Source organism: Castor canadensis, chromosome 5 (assembly GCF_047511655.1).
Source record: "Castor canadensis chromosome 5, mCasCan1.hap1v2, whole genome shotgun sequence".
NCBI classification, from domain to species: Eukaryota; Metazoa; Chordata; class Mammalia; order Rodentia; family Castoridae; genus Castor; species Castor canadensis.
Window position 1 is genome coordinate 168,796,107 of NC_133390.1, and position 18,301 is coordinate 168,814,407.

The window sequence follows — 18,301 nt, forward strand, 5'->3', positions numbered from 1 at the left end:
GAGCACGCTCTGAAGGGCTTTTCGGTCCTCAAGGTAACCACCCCAGCACCAGGGCAAGAGGACAACTGTGCTGTGCCAGGTAGCTCCCATCCTCTCTCTCCAAGCCCCCCAGCTGTGGGTCCCGCTGTCCCCCTGGGACTCAGCCAGGGTAGGCAGAGGTGGCTCCTCTTCCCCAGCACTCCACGCACTTGGTGGGTCCCAAGTTCCGGAATTCTTCCCGAATCACAGCTCGAGCCTTGTCCTCTGCGTCAGCTCTTATCTGTGACTTCTTCTTCCTCCAGCCCCTGAAACAAAAAGGCGCAGATTAGCAGGGGCTGTGGCGGGTGTGCTGGACTTCCCCTCTGCCACCCTCCCACCCCCACCCCCACCCCCACCCCAACACCATCTGGCCAAGCCGCAGTCTCTGCTCTGGAGCCAGGTGTCAGCCTGGTTTCTGTCTTACGTTCCTAAAATTGGTGTCCCCACCTGTAGCTCAGGTGACCTTTTAAAACTGTGAAGTGATTAGTCACATGACTCCCAGGCTTCAAATCCTTTTGAGAGTCAAACAGACACTTGAATAAACAGACAAACCAATGGAGTGATACAAAAAGCCTAGAAATCAGCTCCATCAGTCACCCTGCGGTAAAGCTGGTATCTCAGCCAGCCAGGTGCCATGGCGCACGCCTATAATTCTAGCTACTCAGGATGCAGAGATCAGGAGGACTGTGGTTCAAGACTAGCTCAGGCAAATAGTTTGCCAAATATAATCAGAGCAAAATGAACTGAAGGTGTGACTCAAATAGTAGAGCATAGAGCACAAAGCCCTGAGTTCAAATCCCAGTCCCACCAAACACAAAAACAGTTGGTGTCTCAGACTGGTGTGGAAAGATGGGCTATTCAGTACAGGTGATGGACACAGATCAATGGAACAGAGTCCAGAAACAAACCCACCCCTCTCCGGAAACTGATTTTTGACAAGAGCACCAAGATCACAACACGTGGTGATTGGATAGCCACACAACGAAGGACTTGGACCCCGACCTCATGCCACACACAAAATTTCACCCCAAATGAACTGAAGGTCTAAATACAAGAACTAATGTCATGGAACTCTTAGAAAAAAAGGTAGGCATAAATTTTCATGGCCTTGGATTAGCCAGCAGTTTCTTAGGTAGGACACCAAAAGCACAAGCAAACAAAGACAGATAAAGTGGTTTCATCAAAAGTTAAGTTTGGGGTGTCACTGAATGGAATTAGGGTAACTAACATTTAAGGTATGGTGGCCGATTGGGTCAAAAAAATGAAGTTGGTTTCAAGCCTTACAATGATCTGTATGAGCTCCATACAGATCAGAGGTTCAAATATAAAACATATAAAAATACTAGAAGAAAACATGGAACCATTCTTTTATAAACTCTTGTAATGAGAAAACCTTTCTATGTTGTAATTGAAATTTCTGAAGCTATATGAAAAAATATTGACAAATTCACAAACATAAAAGATTTTAAAGGAATTCTGCATGGGAAAAAAGTAAAGTTAAAAGGCTAATCAGGAAAAAAATTTTACATCTCATATTGCAGAATAAACACTATGTTCTCTAACAGAAAGAGCACTAGAAATCAGTAAGACCAAGACCAACAAGCCATTTGAAAAATGTACAAAGGTTCTCGAATGCTTGGATTTCCTGCTTACGGGACAGGAAATACTGCTGTCTCCCAACCACATGGAAACTTGCTCCAAATCCCTCATAATAAAATAAACACAAATTATTTCCCTCTCTGAGTATTAAAAATCCACTTCTCTGCAGGAAAACAGGCTGTCCCACACGTCGTGAATGGAGAGCCAGTTAGTACAATTCTCAGGGAGAATGATTTAACAATGTCTACTAAAATAAAAATGTGTTTCTTCTCTGATCCAGAAATCCTACTTCTGGAAATTTCTCTTATAAAAATGAAATGCTTGCTAACATGCAGAATGAAATCGTCAGGAGGACCAGTCACCAGAAAAATCTATTTGTGTCTGTTTAACGTTGCTTAAAGAAACTCTAGAACAGCCCCCAGGAAACCAGTAAGAGTGGGTACCTGTTTGGGGGGAATATATGGCTCATAGCCAAAGCAGGCACACCTGCACACACCTGTCTGTATTGCTCTGTGATGTTTACGGTTAGGATTAGGGCTAGGGCTAGGGTTTAGGGTTAGGGATAGGGGCTGGGGTTGGGGTTTAGGGTTAGGGTTAGGGTTTGGGATTAGGAGATGAGTGGAGGCTACTGGGTTTTCATGACACACCACCCCAGCTCTGAGCTGGAGCTCCTATCTCTGCAGCCCCAAGCTGCCCCAAGTGCTAGGCATTCAGAATGTACCTTCACCACCATTGCTACATTCCTATGCTGCCTGCTGCATGTTCCCTAATATCTTCCTCACAGTCACCACTGTCGCTAAAGAGACTGAGTTAAATAGAAAACTGTATCACACCCATAGACGTGAATAAGAATCATTGTCTCAAGTAGAAAGAAACATGAAATCAAACAGGACATCAAAGCACATTTTATCTTGACACTGTCATCGGACTCGCAGCTTGCTCCTTCTTTATTCAAAAGGCGGTGGGTAAATGTCAGAGAGATGCTAAAATTTCCCTCGTACCTGGGAAAGAGTTTTCCCTAGACATAAGCAGGTTGATTTGAGGAGAGTCGCTAACAGAGTATTTTCCCTCCTAATACGATTTGGTATTATTTCGTGTCTTATCTTCACTCAGGTTATCTTCTGTAGCAGGGCCCCATGAAATGGGGAACCCTGTCGGCCCCTGTCCTCTGGCCATGACTGTTCGCCTTAGTTGAAAAGCACTAACTGTGGGCGTGGGTGTGGCAGACAGGACACCCCATCCCCATAGTCAAGTGAAGACCTGAGTATATGACACACCTCCTGTTTTCTAGCTCGGGCTTCTTGGCCCAGCTTCCCCAAGGAGAAAACGTGAGTTACCGCAAGCTCATGCCCCCGTACAGGAAGGAGATCCAGAGCCAGCCCACCAGCAGGAACAGCAGCATAAGGGGGAAGGCGAAGATGAACCAGGAGCCGAAGTTCACCACGTCGCACTGCGGGAAGAAACTGGGAAAGGGTAGGAGGTGAGGCAGCCCCCCATCCCGCGGCCTTGCCCACGGGGGCGGGCTCCTCACACAACAGGCTGCTCCCCCCCTTTCTCTTCTGCAGGATGCTGGGTTCTGACCCAGTGGCCTCGCTGGTGCCCTGCAGTGCTCCTGTGCCACGCAGCTGCCCCAGTGAAGCAGGCAGGTGGGACTACGACAAACTCTAAGACTCAGCTGCCGTTGGCTCCCCGACAATGGCCATGCTAGAGCCTGTCCAGCAAGACAAATGATGTCTACACAGGCTGGAGATGTGGCTCAAGTGGTAGAGTAACTGCCAGACTCTGAGTTCAATTCCCCAGCACTGCAAAAAAAAAAAAAAAAAAAACCCACAAAAACCTTTAGAAACCCCAGCTTCTCAGAATCTGAAAAATCACAGATGTGGAACCTTGAAAAACTGGATCTTTTTATTTATTTTTGGCAGTGCTGGGGTTTGAACTCAGGGTCTCATGTTTGCTATGCAAGCACTCCACTGCTTGAATCACTCCATCAGCCCTTTCTTCTTTTGGGATGGGTTTTTATGAGATAGGGTCTTGTGAACTATTTGCCCCAGCTGGCTTCGAACCGTGATCCTCCTGAATAGCTAGGATTACAGGCGTGAGCCACCAGCACTTGGCATGATTAGATCTTTTCAGACCTTAAAAAACAAGCTAGGATAATAGAACCTTCTCTTCTATTCCCTTGCGTGACTGCCACCGCCCATCACTGAACGCTCTTGCTGCAAGGTAGACTTACTCCAGGCAGAACACCCTTGGCTGAGGATCCTGCTGGTGGGTGGAGGGCTTTTCTGGGCTCCTTCCAACCTCCAGCTGGGGTTGGCTTTCAGAACAATTGGGTGGCTCCTGTGCTCTGTCTCCCAACGCCCCATACTTCAGTTGGAGGAAAGCTCTCACCATGCTACTCTTAAACCTTATCCCTCTCACCTCTCCAGCCTCCTTTGTCTTTCTTGAGACAGGGTCCTGCTCTGTTGCCCAGACTGGTCTCTAACTTGTGGGCTCAAGCGATCCTCCTGCCTCTGGAGGAGCTGAGACTTCAGGCACCTGCTACCATACACCCTCTGTCCTTGGTCTTTTGCTGATCCCTGCGACTCTCCAGGAACAGCCCCACTTCAAGGCCTTTGTACTACTGGCTGTTCCCTCTGCCTGAAAAGCTCTTCCAACCTATGTTCACATAGCTCACGCTCACACTTCTAGGTGTCTGCTCAAATGTCACCTTAGCAGACAGGACTGAGGAGTCTGACTAACCTGTTGCAATAGGACTGCAATCTTGTCACATCTACCCTGTCACCCTGCTTTGTCTTATTCCCAACTCACACAGTCACCTTCCCATTTCCCACCCCCCACCGAGTGGAAGGAGGTTCTGCACAGCTGAGAATTGCTCTGTGTGTGTGTGTTTGCACGTCTCTGTGTCCCCATTCCTGAATGAGTGGAAACCTTGGGCCTAGGGACATTTGCTTTTACCTCTTGAGCTGGCCGAGCAGGATGAGGTTGGGGGCTGTGCCTGTGAGAGTGGCGGTGCCCCCAATGCTGGCCGAGTAGGGGATGGAGATAAGGAAGCCCTTCCAGATGTTCCTGCGGTATTCCTCCTCCTTGGTGGAGTCTGAGGGCAGATCCAGTGGTGCCTCCGCCTCTTCAGGGTGACCTCTGCTTTAAACGACCCAAAGAGAAGCCACTCAGGGCACACTCCAAGTTCCTGCCTCCCAGAGAAACAGGCTGCGTGTGCTCTGCCTGGTGTTTGGGGTTAGGAGAGTCAAGAGTTCTTTCTGGGAGAAATTTGGCATAGGCACAGACAACCTCCAGCTCAAGTTTCTTCTCTAAGAATTTTTCCTAAGGCAATGAGACCAGTGTCTCAGGTGTGGGAACAAGGGTGTCCACTATGGCATTAGATATCATTCACATCAAAAGCAACCTAAGTTTCCATCCAACGGGGACTGGCTAAACAAATGCTCTATTTCCGGATAGAACGCAGGGGCAGCTATTAAAGTGGGTGAGGTGAGTGGGTGTGTAAGGAAAGGCAACAGTGCTATTTAGGCTTTTATTTTTAAAGTCTGCATGTTTCATGAATCTACAGGTATTTAGAGTCTAGGATAGAGCTAGAATGGAATATAAGCTTGTTTTTGTGCCTTCCTTGGTGGGGCAATTCTGGTTCTTTTATTCCTTATTTGACTTTTCTGAGTCGCCTTCCTTGTACATTGTACAGATATAAACAGCTTGGAGAAAGAAGGAAGTTAAGAACTTTTAATTATATCATTAAGAGATCACAATGAAGCTGGGCCTGTTGGTGCAGCCTGTAATCCCAGCACTTGGGAGTCTGAGGCAGGAGAATCTTGGTTTCAGGAAAGCCCTAGGCAAAAAAGTTAGCGAGATACTTTAAAGCAACTGAAGCCAATAGGAGAAGGGGACCAGGAACTAGAGAAAAGGTTAGATCAAGAAGAATTAACCTAGAAGGTAACACACACGCACAGGAAATTAATGCGAGTTAACTCCCTGTTTGGCTATCCTTATCTCAACCAGCAAAAACCCTTGTTCCTTCCTATTATTGCTTATACTCTCTCTTCAACAAAATTAGAGATAAGGGCAAAATAGTTTCTGCTGGGTAGTGAGGGGGTGGGGGGGAGAGGGGATTGGGTGGTAAGGGAGGGGGTAGGGGAAGGGGGGAGAAATGACCCAAACACTGTATGCACATATGAATGAAATAAAAATTAAAAAAAAAAGTTAGTGAGACCCCATCACAACCAATAAGCCAGGCATGGTAGTAAATACCTGTGGTCCCAGTTATGAGGGAGGCCACAGGTAGGAGGATCGTCATCCAAGGCTGGCCCTGGGCAAAAAGTGAGACCCTATCTGAAAAGAAAACAACCTAAAAGCAAAAAAAGGACTGCAGGTGTGATTCAAGTTGTGGAGCACCTACTTAGAAAGTAGGAAGCTATGAGTTCAAACCCCAGTACTGCCAAAAAATAAAAGAATACTTTTTGACTTGTGCTATTATAAAGGATTTCTAAGTGAATGAAGTTAAGAATTGCTGTATGGGGGTTGGGTGTGGTGGTGCACATCTATAATCTCAGTTACTCAGGAAGCAGAGGTAGGAAGATCCCAGTGCGAAGTGGCCTGGCCAAAGCGCAAGACCCAATCTCCAATCCCGTGTACCAACCAAAAAAAAAGAAGAATCGCTGTATGCAGTGGATCTGAGGTGATGGGTACAATAATTGGATTCATTGTAGTAATAATTTCACAATGTACATTTATCTCAAAACTTCACACTGTATGCCTTAAACATACACAATTTTATTTGTCAGTATACCTCAATAATCTAGAAAACAAAAAAGAAATTAAGATGTAAAAAGAGAGAATTGGTCCTGTCTGCAACAAAGCAATTTTTAAATTTTATTTTTAAAGAAAAAAAAGAAGCCAAGCACTGGTGGTGCACACCTGTAATCCTAGTTACTCAGGAGGCAGAGATCAGGAGGATCGAGGCTCAAAGCCAGCTTAAGCAAATAGTTCTCAAGACTCTATCTCTAAAAAACTGATCACACACACTCACACAAAGGGCTGGTGGAGTGGCTCAAGGTGAAGGCCCTGAGTTCAAGCCCCAGTACTGCAAAAAAAAAAAAAAGATAATTCCAATACCTTCTGGCCTTAACTACCTCATAAGGGACTTCTCCCCCGAGGGTGCAGGGACCTGGCCTGGGCTCTGAGTTGATATTTTCTATCCCAACAGGAAGATAAATGCAAAAGCAGCCAGAAACTTCCCAGGGGTGAGAGGCTGCTTAGAGCCATGGCCTCCTCACACCTGGGCCCAGCCAGAAGAGCCTCTGAAGGAGAATGAGAGCGGGGGAAAGTGCCGAGTGTTGGCCTAGTGCAATCCCTGCTTTGTTCAGTTGGGGAAACGGAGGCCCAAAGAGAGGGGTTGCATCCAATGGACAGGGACTCCCAGGGAGCGGGGACTGGATCTTTTACAATGGAGACAGCACAAACTCTGCACTAACAGGTGTTTAAATACATTCCCAGGTGATGTGGTCATGAGCAGTTGGGCTGATCACAAAACCCATCTCAAAGTCCCCAAACAGTGCCAAGAAGAATCACAGGTCATGGATAAACCAGACGGAAAACTACTTGCCTTCTCATTGGCTCCTATCCCCTTCACAGGCAAGGCTACATCAATGAAATGTGAGGTCCCACGCGCTCTGTCTCTGCACCAGCACCTCTTCACCACCCAGCTACCTCCATGCCCCAACCTCTATAGTCGGCTCACCCAGTGTCCCGCCCTCATTGCTCTGTGAACCCTAGGAAACTTGCACTTGCTGGTCCCTTTGCTGAGAACACTTCCCCCAGGACCCCTGACCCCTCACCTCCCACTGGGCCTGCTCAGGCATGACCTTCTTTTTTTTTATTATTATTTTATTATTCATATGTGCATACAAGGCTTGGGTCATTTCTCCCCACTGCCCCACCCCCTCCCTTACCCCCCACTCCGCCCCCTCCCTCTCCCCCAACCCTCAATACCCAGCAGAAACTATTTTGCCCTTATTTCTAATTTTGTTGTAGAGAGAGTAGGCATGGCCTTCTCGATGAGGCTTCTGACCACCCAGCTAAAACCACAAATGCCCCCCCATCCCCTAACCCCTTTGTGACTTCTTTCTGCCCACAGCACTGACCACCCATCTGACACACTGGGACTTTGTTCCCCCATTCATTCCTCACCACTAGGACATAAGCTCCACGGGGGGTGGGGCTGAGGGTTTGCTGCTCTTTGCTGTAACCCGTGACCTGGACCAGCGCCTAGCTCACGCAAGTCCTCCATAAATAGGTGTTGAATGAATGAAATGGACCCGATCGGTAAACACCCAGCCCTGTCTTCAGCAGCTCACTTTGTTCCCTACTGCTTCATTGCCGTTAAACCAGGAAAATGATGCCTTTGTAACAAGAGTGTCCTCTGCACGAGGCTCTGGGCAACCTGCTGTATGACAGCTACAGTGGTGCCTCACTTAGTCCTAAAGCCACCTCTAAAGTGGATCCCAGCATCATGATGGAACTGAGGCTCAGGGAGGTTAGGTGTTCACGTCACACAGCTGGGAAGCAGGAGGGCCAGAGCACCAGGTCAGGTCTGTGTGACTCCAGACCCTAACCACATGGTACAGTCCAAAGGACACCGCATAATGAACGTGACATCCTTTTGCAGATGTCACGTGCTGTTGGGTCGTAGGATGTTGTGTAAATATCGTTGAGCTCCTTATCTCCCAGGCTGTGTGTGCTGTCCTGGGTTCCTGCTTTCAAGGGGAAAGCACCTGGGGCCCTCAGCCTCAGGGGACCCTCAGGGACCATGAGCTCCCTGTCCTTTCCATGGCTGCCTATTTCATTCTATTCGGTCCCGTCCTGTCCTGTCCCATCCCCATTCTATTTTATATTCCTTGTTTTGAGACTCGTTCTCACTGTGTAACCCAGGCAGGCCTGGAACTCTTGATCCTTCTACCTCTGTGTCCCCAGTGCTGGGATTACAGGTAGGTATCACCACACCCAGCTACCAGCTGCCTTTGTAAAGGAGACCCTCGAGGGCCTCACCTGAGCCACAAGGGTGAAAGAGTGGAAAGGTGGACACTGGGTCACCTGGAGAAAACTTGGGCTGGAGGGGCTGTCTGAAGCACTAGCTCTGGTCCACATCCCCTCAAATTGGGCCCTGGCTCCCCTGGGGAATTTTTCCAGGTACTTACCCTTCTGTGCTGGCAAGAAACTGCATCTCTGTGGGCGCCGTGTGCAGCCCATTTCTCCGCACAGCAACTAGCAGGAAAGGGCAGGGAAACATCAGTGCAAAGTAGCAAAGGGGATGGCAGCTCTCAAAATCTTGCACAGTCAGTCAAACATGCATCCTCATTGCCACGAATCCCATGCAGTGGGAGAAAGAAAAGAAAATACAGTGGTGAGAACCCAGGAAAGGAGGAAAGGAGGCAGACGGAGGGAAAAGACTGGTACTCAACATTCTGCTCTTCCGTCCCCTGTCTGATGGCCTGGGTCTGGGCAGTAACTTAGCTGCAAGGCTGATTGACATTACTCAGGCCTGGGCTTAGCCCAGCTGCCACGCCCAAGGGCTGCTTAGGAACGATCAGCTAAGGGTGGAAACTGGTCAGCAGTGGGATGGGCGATCTCAGTTGTCTGTTCAGTCATTCTTCCAGAAAAGTATATATTGAGCACCTACTGTGGGCAAAGGCCCCTGTTCCCTTGGAGATTATATTCTAGACGGAGAGACAACAATAAATGAATGAAGACCATTTGGGGAAGTGACAAATGTTATGCAGGAAACGAAACATGGCAAAGTCATGAACAGTGACAGTAGAGTATCACTGGTCAGGTCACTGTGAGCTAACGAAGACCTCAGGATTAAAAGCAGTCAGTCATGTGAGGATCCATGGGAAGAGGGTTCCAGGAAATAAGAGCAGCAAGTGCAAAGGCCCTGTGGTCAGAGAAATTTGGCAGAGTTGTGGCTAAACGCGTGATACTGGATTGGTATCTTGGCTCCATCACTTACTATGTGGCCTCAGAGCAGTTTTTCCCTCACCAGAGCCAATTCTGCCCTGCCCACCTCCACCTCTCAGCAAGGGACATTGGACAATGCCTGGAGACAATTTGGATTGTCACAACCAGGGGAGGAAAGGGCTCTCCTGGCACTTGTTGGTCAGAGACCTGGGGTGTTGCTCAATGCCCTCCAATATAGTCAGCCCCCCCACCCAACAAAATGCACTCTCATCCTGAATGTCAAGGGTGCAGAAGCTGAAATAAATCCCTTCATCTTCTGTGCCTCAGCTCTTTAATCCACAGAATGGAGGGACAATTCTCCTTGGACTTCAAGGGGATAAAGAAATTAACCCTCTCAGAGCAGGGCCAGGGCTGGGGGTGGGGCACAGTGGCAAAGCACTTCCCCAGCACACATAGGCCCTGGGTTCCATCCCCACACTGGAAATAAAATAAAGTAATAATAACCATAATAATAATAGGTCTGAGGACATAGCTCAAGTGGTAGAGCACCTGCCCAGAAAGTGCAAGGCCTTGAGTTCAAACCCTAGGACAGATAGATAGATAGATGAATGGATAGATAAATAGATAGATAGACAGATAGAATAAAGAAGGGGCCAGAAAACTTCTGTCAAAAACCAGACAGTGATTAGTTTAAGCCTTGGAGAGGTCGCACTGTCTGCGTTATAGCTACACAGCTCAGCTGGTATAGCCTGAGCCTCATGGAGAGTGCACAGCAAACAATTTAGACACTAGAGTGTGAATTTCACATTCTCTTCATGTGTCACAAACTGTTTTTCTTTTTTGGATTTATTTCAACCCTTAAAAAATATAAAAATTAATCTTAGCTCTCAGGTCACATGAAAAGCAGACAGTAAGCCAGATTCTGTGGGCCATGGTTCACCAACCCCTAGTATAAAAAATTTACCAGAAAGCCAAGTGCGGGCAAGAATTCCATTAATGAGGCCACTGTGAACAAGAACAAAAAGAACAAAAAGAAAAAAAGATGTCTGACCTTGGAACAACCTTCCCAGCTAGGCCATGTTCTGCTGTGGACCTGGATGGTCCAGCAGACCACCGACATCAAAGTTACTCTGAGACTAATAAGCCAAAGCCATTTGATAAAAGTCATTAAGAGTACAAAGCCACTGTGCCACCACAAGCCCACCAAGCACCGCTCTCTTGGTGACAAATGACCACAGCTTCTCCACACAGACACAGAACAGTCCTGTCTCCCAGCAACACCAGACCCAGCACCAGCCAGGCCCCCCAGACCTCCTGTAGACCACCTGCCCTGCCCCAGTCTTTGGCAGGTTCTGTTAACACCTGGGACAGAGACATGACCTTGCTCCTGCTCATCTTCCTACAGGTTCCCTGAGTCTTTGCTGGAGGACATTGATGCTCTTAACGAAACTCTAGCAGGAGAAGAAGAGCTTGATATTTTCTATTACATGGGGCTTTCCCTCTGGAAATCAGGCCCCATCTCAGCCATGTGGACAGGGAGTGGGAGCCTTGGGAAAGTCCCTTTCCCACTTCCCTAACCTGGGCTGCAATTGCCCAGTTGGTACCAGGAGGGAAGAGGATTTCATGATGTCTGACAGGACTCATTTTTGCTGTGCCTGAGGCTGGCCTTACTGATCACAGCAGGGGTCTGAAGGTGAAAGTCAGGTCCACTGGAGCTGGTCCTGATCCGTGCAGAGGACCTCGAGGCTCAGGTGGTGGGAACACATGTCTACCAGGAGGCCCCAGCCCAGGGCAAGGAAGCAGGAAGCTGTTAATAGCAGGGGGCGGGGAATAAAGTCATTCCCCAGGGGATGGCTCAGCAGAGGACTCTGACCCAGTGACCTTCAGGCCCCCCCACCCCCATCTCCAGCTCACTATGTACCCTTCCCACCTGGGCTGGGACCGTAAGTGTCACATGGCATCAGACAAGGGCAGAGCTCATCAGCTCCTCCAGTCTAGCTCGTGGCTGAACTCCTCAGCTGGCTGTATCTGAGAATTTCCTGTGGTGAAAGGGACCCATAGGGACTGTTAGTGGCCCTGGAGCAGGGTCAGGGCCTCAGTAGTTTTGAAAAGTTCTCCAGGGTTGAGAGCAGCTCACCTGAAGTCAGACAGAAAAAATGAGGCCTCCAGTGCCTGCCCAGGCCTCATGCATGGAACCTGGCTGCTCCCTGCCTGCATCTGAGCTGGGCAGCCGGGATATCAGACCATGTGCTAGAGACGGAGGGGACATTCATGCACACAACTGTAGATAGAAACTACCTTTAGCATGGGAGATGGCGGGGACTCTCAGTAGGGTTGTTGCTGTTTCTTTGTGCTGATTAGGAAAGCAAGAGTATTTTATACCAGGCATTATTTTCTGGATGATGATGATATTAATAAAGCCAACAAAGATGAAACTGGAAAGAAATGGAAAACTGAGGCAAATGCTCTTAACCATTTACCCCAGTGTTCCCCTGGGGTTCTAGGACCATAGTGGCCTGAGACCACGTGGCGACAGGCTGGTGGGGCAAAGTCTTTAGGGTGCCTTCCTGAGCACAAAAATCCCAGGTCAGTCTGGACCTTGATGTAACGGCTTTTTCAAATAACCCTGAGCCTTGAGTTTTTATTGGGTGAGGCAACTGAGAACCCTTACGGCTTTAATCTTGCAAAAGCCTTGGAGATCCAGGCAAGATTATTCCCTTCTTCTTTACACTTGGGGAAACTGAGGCCTAGAGAGGCAGGTCATGGTTGGGGTCAAGAGGAAACAGTGGATTAGTGGCAGAGCCAGGCTTGTACCCAGATCCCATCTCCAAGGCACCCACCCAGATCTCAGTAGGTCTGACCTAGAACTGATAACTTTGGTCCAACGTCCCGGGTTAGCTGTAAAGCTCTGGAGACCCTCAAGAAAGAGTTCTTGTGTCAGACTGGGTAGACAGCACCCCAGGGAAGGTCAAAGGCACCCATATGAGGCAGGTTCACGTGCATTCATTCATTTAGCACTCCCAACCAAGCTGGAGGTAAGTATTATGATCCCCACTGTATGAGTTAGGGCTCATTCACTCATTTCTTCACTAATACCACACACCAACTGAGCATCCACTACCTGCCAAGGAAAGTTCTAGGTGGCTGAGATGGTGCTGTGAAGATCGTTCAGAGGTGGCAAAGGTCGACACAGCCCCCATGGAGCTTGGCATCTATGGAGTAAGGAATCACAAACAACTAAATGCATAAACTCTCTCACTAGTGAGAGAGTGTAGCCTTCAACTCCTAGAAGCCTTACACTAGTTTTTAATCCAACTGCCACAGATCTGTCATTTTCTGTGGCCTGGGTCTCATTGCTCGAGTGTCACTCAACAAAGACCAATTGGGAGTTTTTGTTCTTGTTCTGTCAATGAGAAAAGAGTCTTGGGAGGTGGATGAGCTCAGTGAATGAAGAGAGCAACACTTCACCCAACCTATAAGACTGCTTTGTGAATAGTGACATTTGGGCATTCCCAGAGGAAAGCCATGGTGGCATATAGAAGTGACCTTCTTAAGGCAGAGAAAAGGAGGGAGAGAGCTTAGCTTTGGAGGCTGGGTGGGCCCCTCATTGACTGAGAGAATTTGGGTAAGTCACTGCTTTGAGCTGCCCCTCCTGCTCTGGAAGATGAGGGTGAGAGCAGTGCCCTCTGCAGGTGGAGGAGGTAATGAAAGCATACAGAAGGACTCTGGAGAAGCCACCATTCACGTGACAGCATGGAGCACAGAACCAGTCAGGTTCCAGTGAGCCCCAGCCTGCTCCACTCCTGCTCCCTTCTGTGCCAGGCCTCATGGCCCTGTGCTCACAGACGCAGACTCTAGATTAGCTCTGCAACTCACTCACCACATCACTATGAGCAAATGATTTTGCCTCTCCAAGTCTCAGTCTCTTCATCTGTAAAATGGACACCATGCTCTCATAGTATAATTATAAAAATTAAGCCAGATAATAATATTAAAAATTGAGCACTGAGCCATACAATCACACCCAGCGGGTCTTCACAAAATGACAGCTTGTGTTAGCCTCACTTTGTCACTGCTACAGGTGCCTCTTGCAAACTTTGAGCCCCTGGGAGAATCCTTGTCCCTCTCCTGGTCCACCAACACGAGCCTCCACTTCCTTCATCCCTGTCTCACCTCCAGCCACCTGACCAAAGCTGAAACTGGCTGAAAAGGCCAGTCTCCCTGCCCTGGCCTTAGCCTTGTCCTGGGCCTCAGAGGCTGATGATTAACTAGTCCCTGCTCTCTGATCCTGCGGCCTAGAAGGCAGGCTTCTGCCCCGACCTCCCAGGGTCTCCTGCTTCCCCACACCCTCAGCACAGGGAATAACTCTGGGTCTTGCTGTACAATCTCTACTGTGTGTGACCTTGGCTAAGTCTCTTCTTCTTTCTGGGCCTGAGATTTTTCATCTTTATGATAAGGGTCTTGCCATTCAAATATTCATGGCCCATTTGGGGGCACTGGGGGCAGGGGCAGAAACTCTGCTGTGGGAGGCAGAAGAGCCTGGGACAGCCTGATTCAAACACCCAGAGCCACTGTCTTCAGTTGTGTGATGGGGTCTGCTTTATACTCTCTTCTTCTTCAGCTTCCATCCTCAAAACAGGGCCAAGGAGCCCTGTCTCATTCAGACCTGAGGCCTTAAAGCATCTGTTGGTGTTTCTCTGAGCCCAGCGTATGAAATAGCCCAGCTGGGGTTGACTTGGGGAGAGAGGCAGAGCCACCCCGAGGTCACTCTCAGGCAGTTCTCTTGGAGTCCCAAGTCTTATGGGAGGGGAGTTGGGAGCCAATAAACCGGCACCTCAGAGAGGGGTGGGGGCTTCTCGTGGTTTGCAGCTGAATCTCTCCCCACCTGTGTCTGTAGGGCCTGACAACCAAGAATGGCCCTTACTTTTTGAAATGGTTGAAAGACCAACAGAAGGGGACTATTTCAAGATGTCAACAGTACATGAAATTTTGGCACCCGTAAGGAACATTTTAGTGGCACATGGCCACACCCATTGGCACCCTGCCACTCTCTTCAAAGGCACAGCTGAAGGGTTGCAACTGAGTGTCCCTCAAAGAATAAACTGTTTACTGTCATTATTTACTGAGAAGTGTGCCAGCCACTGCTCTGTAGCATCCCTGCCCTTCCACCGGAAGACTTTGCCCTCACAGAGACCCTGGCTCGGCTGTCTCACCAATGACAAGATTTGGGATGCATCATGTCACCTTTCTGCACGTCATCTGTAAAGTGCTTCCGCTCATTTCTAGCTTTCAGAGCTGTCGTGGAAGTAAAATAAGCAGGGCCGTTTCTTGCATGGTAGGGAAAAACCCACACCCTGCCAGCGAAAACTTTCACTTAGAGGGTCGTGGATCAGCGTGTGACTTACTTTAACATGTATTAGTGTAGAACCTAACTAGCACACAGAGCCCCTGCTTCCAGAGAGAACGCTTGTCGTGCTCATTGGGGTAAAGAATCCAAATCTAGTGGGGCACATCTGCCATCTCTCCCAAGATGTGGTCTCCATCTGTGACGTCCTTCGCTCCACAGCACATTCACATCCACCCAGCAGGAAAAAGAAGAAGGACAGAAGCCAGAAACTGTATGCTTCCTTTCCACTCGTGTCTCATTGGCCACACTCAGTCACCTGACCACATCCACTCGCAAGGAGATTCAAGAAAATTCAGCCTTTTCTCTGCTGTCGTAAGTCTGTGTAAGGGTTCTATTACTAAAAGAAAAAAAGAAGAATTGATGCTGGGACAAACTAGCAATTTATGCCCACATATGTAGCAATTTAATGCTAGCTTTAAAATATATTTGTGTCAATAAAAAGTAAGACTTTTAGCCAGGTGCCAGTGCTCACACCTGTAATCCTAGCTACTCAGAGGCAGAGATCAGGAGGATCATGGTTCGAAGCCAGTCTGGGCAAACAGTTCACAGACCCTATCTCGAAAAACCCATCACCAAAAAGGGGTGGTGGAATAGCTCAAGGTGTAATCCCTGAGTTCAAGCCCCAGTTTCTCAAAAAAAAAAAAAAAGTATGACTTTTTAAAAGTGGGCATGTGGCAGCCACTTTGTAATCATGAGAGAAAGATCAAGGGAATCAGCTGCCAGCAAAAAGTCCTGAGAGGTTGTGTCTCTGAGTTGATCCTGGAACTGCCTTTTCTCTGACTTCTCGATATCTAAAGAAAATAGCACATTTTTGAAGTTATTTGAAGATAGTCATTCTTTCACTTCAGCCAAAGGAATTCTTAGTGGTACAGCTGTTTTTTGGTGGGTTGAGTGGGCTCTGGGACCATCCTGCTTGGGTTCAGCGCCATCCTTAACCATTTGCTTGCTGTGTGATCAGGGGAAGTCATTTCCCCTCTCTGGGTCCTCACCTAGTCACCTGAATTTAGTTTTGCTAAGAACATGTTTTCAGAGGGTGGAGGGAACTGAATCCTCCTGATCGTGCCATGAGCCCTCCTCCTCTCCCCCCTTCCTCCTGCTATCCTTCCCATAGCAACCACTCAGGTGTGTTTAAGGGGAGTTTTTCACTTTGTTATGTTCTGCCGTGGCTCGTGCATGAGTTTATTTGATTCATGTACTGGTGTTGTGATCTACATCTCATGCTGGTTTGCTCTCCGGTCATAACTGTTTTTTGAGTTCTACTTATGTAACTGGTTTGCTAGTCTTTTGGAACACTGGATTTGGACTCGGGGCCTCATGCTTACTGTACAGGTGCTCTGCCATGCCCCCAGCCCTTTTTGCTTTTAGTTATTTGGGGGCCAGCATCTCATGTTTTTGCCAAGGGCTGGCCTTGAGTTGGATCCATGATCCTTCTACCTATGTCCCTCACATAGCTGGGATTCACAGGTGTGCACCACCACTCCTGGTTTGTTTGTTGAGATGAGGTCTTGCTAACTTTTTGTAAGGCTGCCCTCAAACCATGATCCTCCCTATCTCTGCCTCTCAAGTAGCTGGTATGAAAGGCATGAGACATCATGCCTGGCTTTCGGTTTGCTAGTTCTTATCTCTTAAAAGCAGTATGGTGCTTAATGTGTGTACCCACCACCCTTACTGGAGGCCATGAGGCCTCCAACACCATGAAAAATACTGCAGCAAACAATACCAGGTATGTCTCCTGGCAGGTCTACTGGAGAATTCCTTGAGCATTTGCATCCAGTAGTGAAACTGCTGGACTGTGGGTGTGTGCCTATTTAGCTAGACTGAGCTCTTGCAGAACGTCCTTTGGAAAAGCTGACCTGGCTCACGTCCTCTCTAACAGCACACGCGAGTGCCCACAGCCCCGATCCTGCCAGCACTGGGTGTATCCAGCTGTCTTGTTTGCCAGTCTGCTTGATCTGCATCTCACTGCATTCACTGGCATTTCTCTGGGTCTTAGTGATGTCTATTCAGATGCTTTCAAGTGAAATCCAATTACTTCAAAGGGCTCATTGCTCAGTACATAGCAAGTGCTCAATAAGTGCATTTTTCAAAATTAAGGAGCCATGGTTTGTCTGACCTAATTCTCAGTTATTATTATTATTATTAGGTGCGTAATAGGCATTTGATAATTGTGCGTGCCCTTGGTCTTCTCCAACATCCTTTGGACATCCCTGCTCCCATCCCTCCACACTGATGGGGTTGGCCCCGGTGCCTTTCCCCAAACTCACCTGTGCTGTCGTCACTCTGCTGGCTGAGGTCCTTCCGAGTCTCCTTGTGGTCAAAGAGGCTCTTGAGGATGGCGTTGGCAATGGGCAGCATCATGGCGGTGGAGGCCGTGTTGCTCAGCCACATGGACAAGAATGAGGTGGTCACCATCATCCCGAGGATGAGCCTAGAACCAAGCAGGGAGAGGCGGCTCTGAGGACATCCTCTAGTCCCAGTGCCCCACTCCTGAGAAATCCAACCCACTTGTTTTACAGATGGAAAGTCTAGGCCAGTCATGGGAAAAGTGGGGACTGATAATTGGATTGATTATAGACCTAAGGAACCCTTGGCTCAATGTGTTTAAGTGAATTGACCACAGATACCACCAGCAAGACAGTTCTGAAGACATTCCAAGCCTGAATTTTTCTCTCTCTTGCCCCTAATTCCTTGATGGCCCCTTTTTCAGAATAAAGTAGCCTGGGGTTTAGATGGCCACCATCTTGCCAGTGCTCGTTCTGGACTCCTTCCTGCTCCCCTGCACCTGTACCCACTGCTCAGGCTGCTGGACTTCTCACCAGCACTCAACATGCTTGGCATCCACTGTTTCCTGATCCTCACTCAGTCTGTCCCCACCGACAGACACTAACGGGTTTTTCTCTTCATATTGACTTCTTAATCTGCCTGGAATTTAGTTAGATGTAAATAGATTTTTTTTTCATGGACTAAACCAATTATCCAACTTGAACCATATATTCACTAATCCTTTCCTTTTTTACTGATTTCAATTTCTTCCAGATTGTTTTAAAAGATCTGTTCCTAACAGTGTCTTACTATTTTCACTGCTATAACTTTATCACATGTTTGGTGGCTGCCTTGCCCCACTCTTCCAAGCTGAGCTCAGATATACCCTGCTCCAGGAAGTCTCCCTCTCCCTCTCACATGGGTTTTCACACCAGGATGAGTCCCTTGGGTGTCCACTTCCCCTTGGCATTGGAATTAGTTCTCAAACAATCTGTCCCATGGGATTGTCTGCTCCTTACTGAAAGAAACTGTCTACAGAGCCCTGCAGAG

At 48.3% G+C, this 18,301-nt stretch overlaps 1 protein-coding gene across 3 annotated transcripts in view; it reads right to left on the bottom strand.

The window, feature by feature from the left end:
* Nucleotides 1-18,301, bottom strand: part of Slc13a3 (solute carrier family 13 member 3) — a 68,063-nt gene that overhangs the window by 21,624 nt on the left and 28,138 nt on the right. Inside the window, exons 3-7 of one of the 3 annotated variants that reach the window (XM_074074909.1) lie at nt 17,254-17,417; nt 8,823-8,889; nt 4,576-4,758; nt 2,955-3,080; nt 189-284 (exon numbers count right to left, since the gene is read on the bottom strand). In XM_074074909.1, coding sequence (XP_073931010.1) covers nt 189-284; nt 2,955-3,080; nt 4,576-4,758; nt 8,823-8,889; nt 17,254-17,417 — 636 coding nt within the window. Of the gene's footprint in view, nt 1-188; nt 285-2,954; nt 3,081-4,575; nt 4,762-8,822; nt 8,890-17,253; nt 17,418-18,301 lie in introns of all 3 variants that reach the window. The other 2 variants (XM_020168108.2, XM_074074910.1) reach the window with 2 other exon arrangements.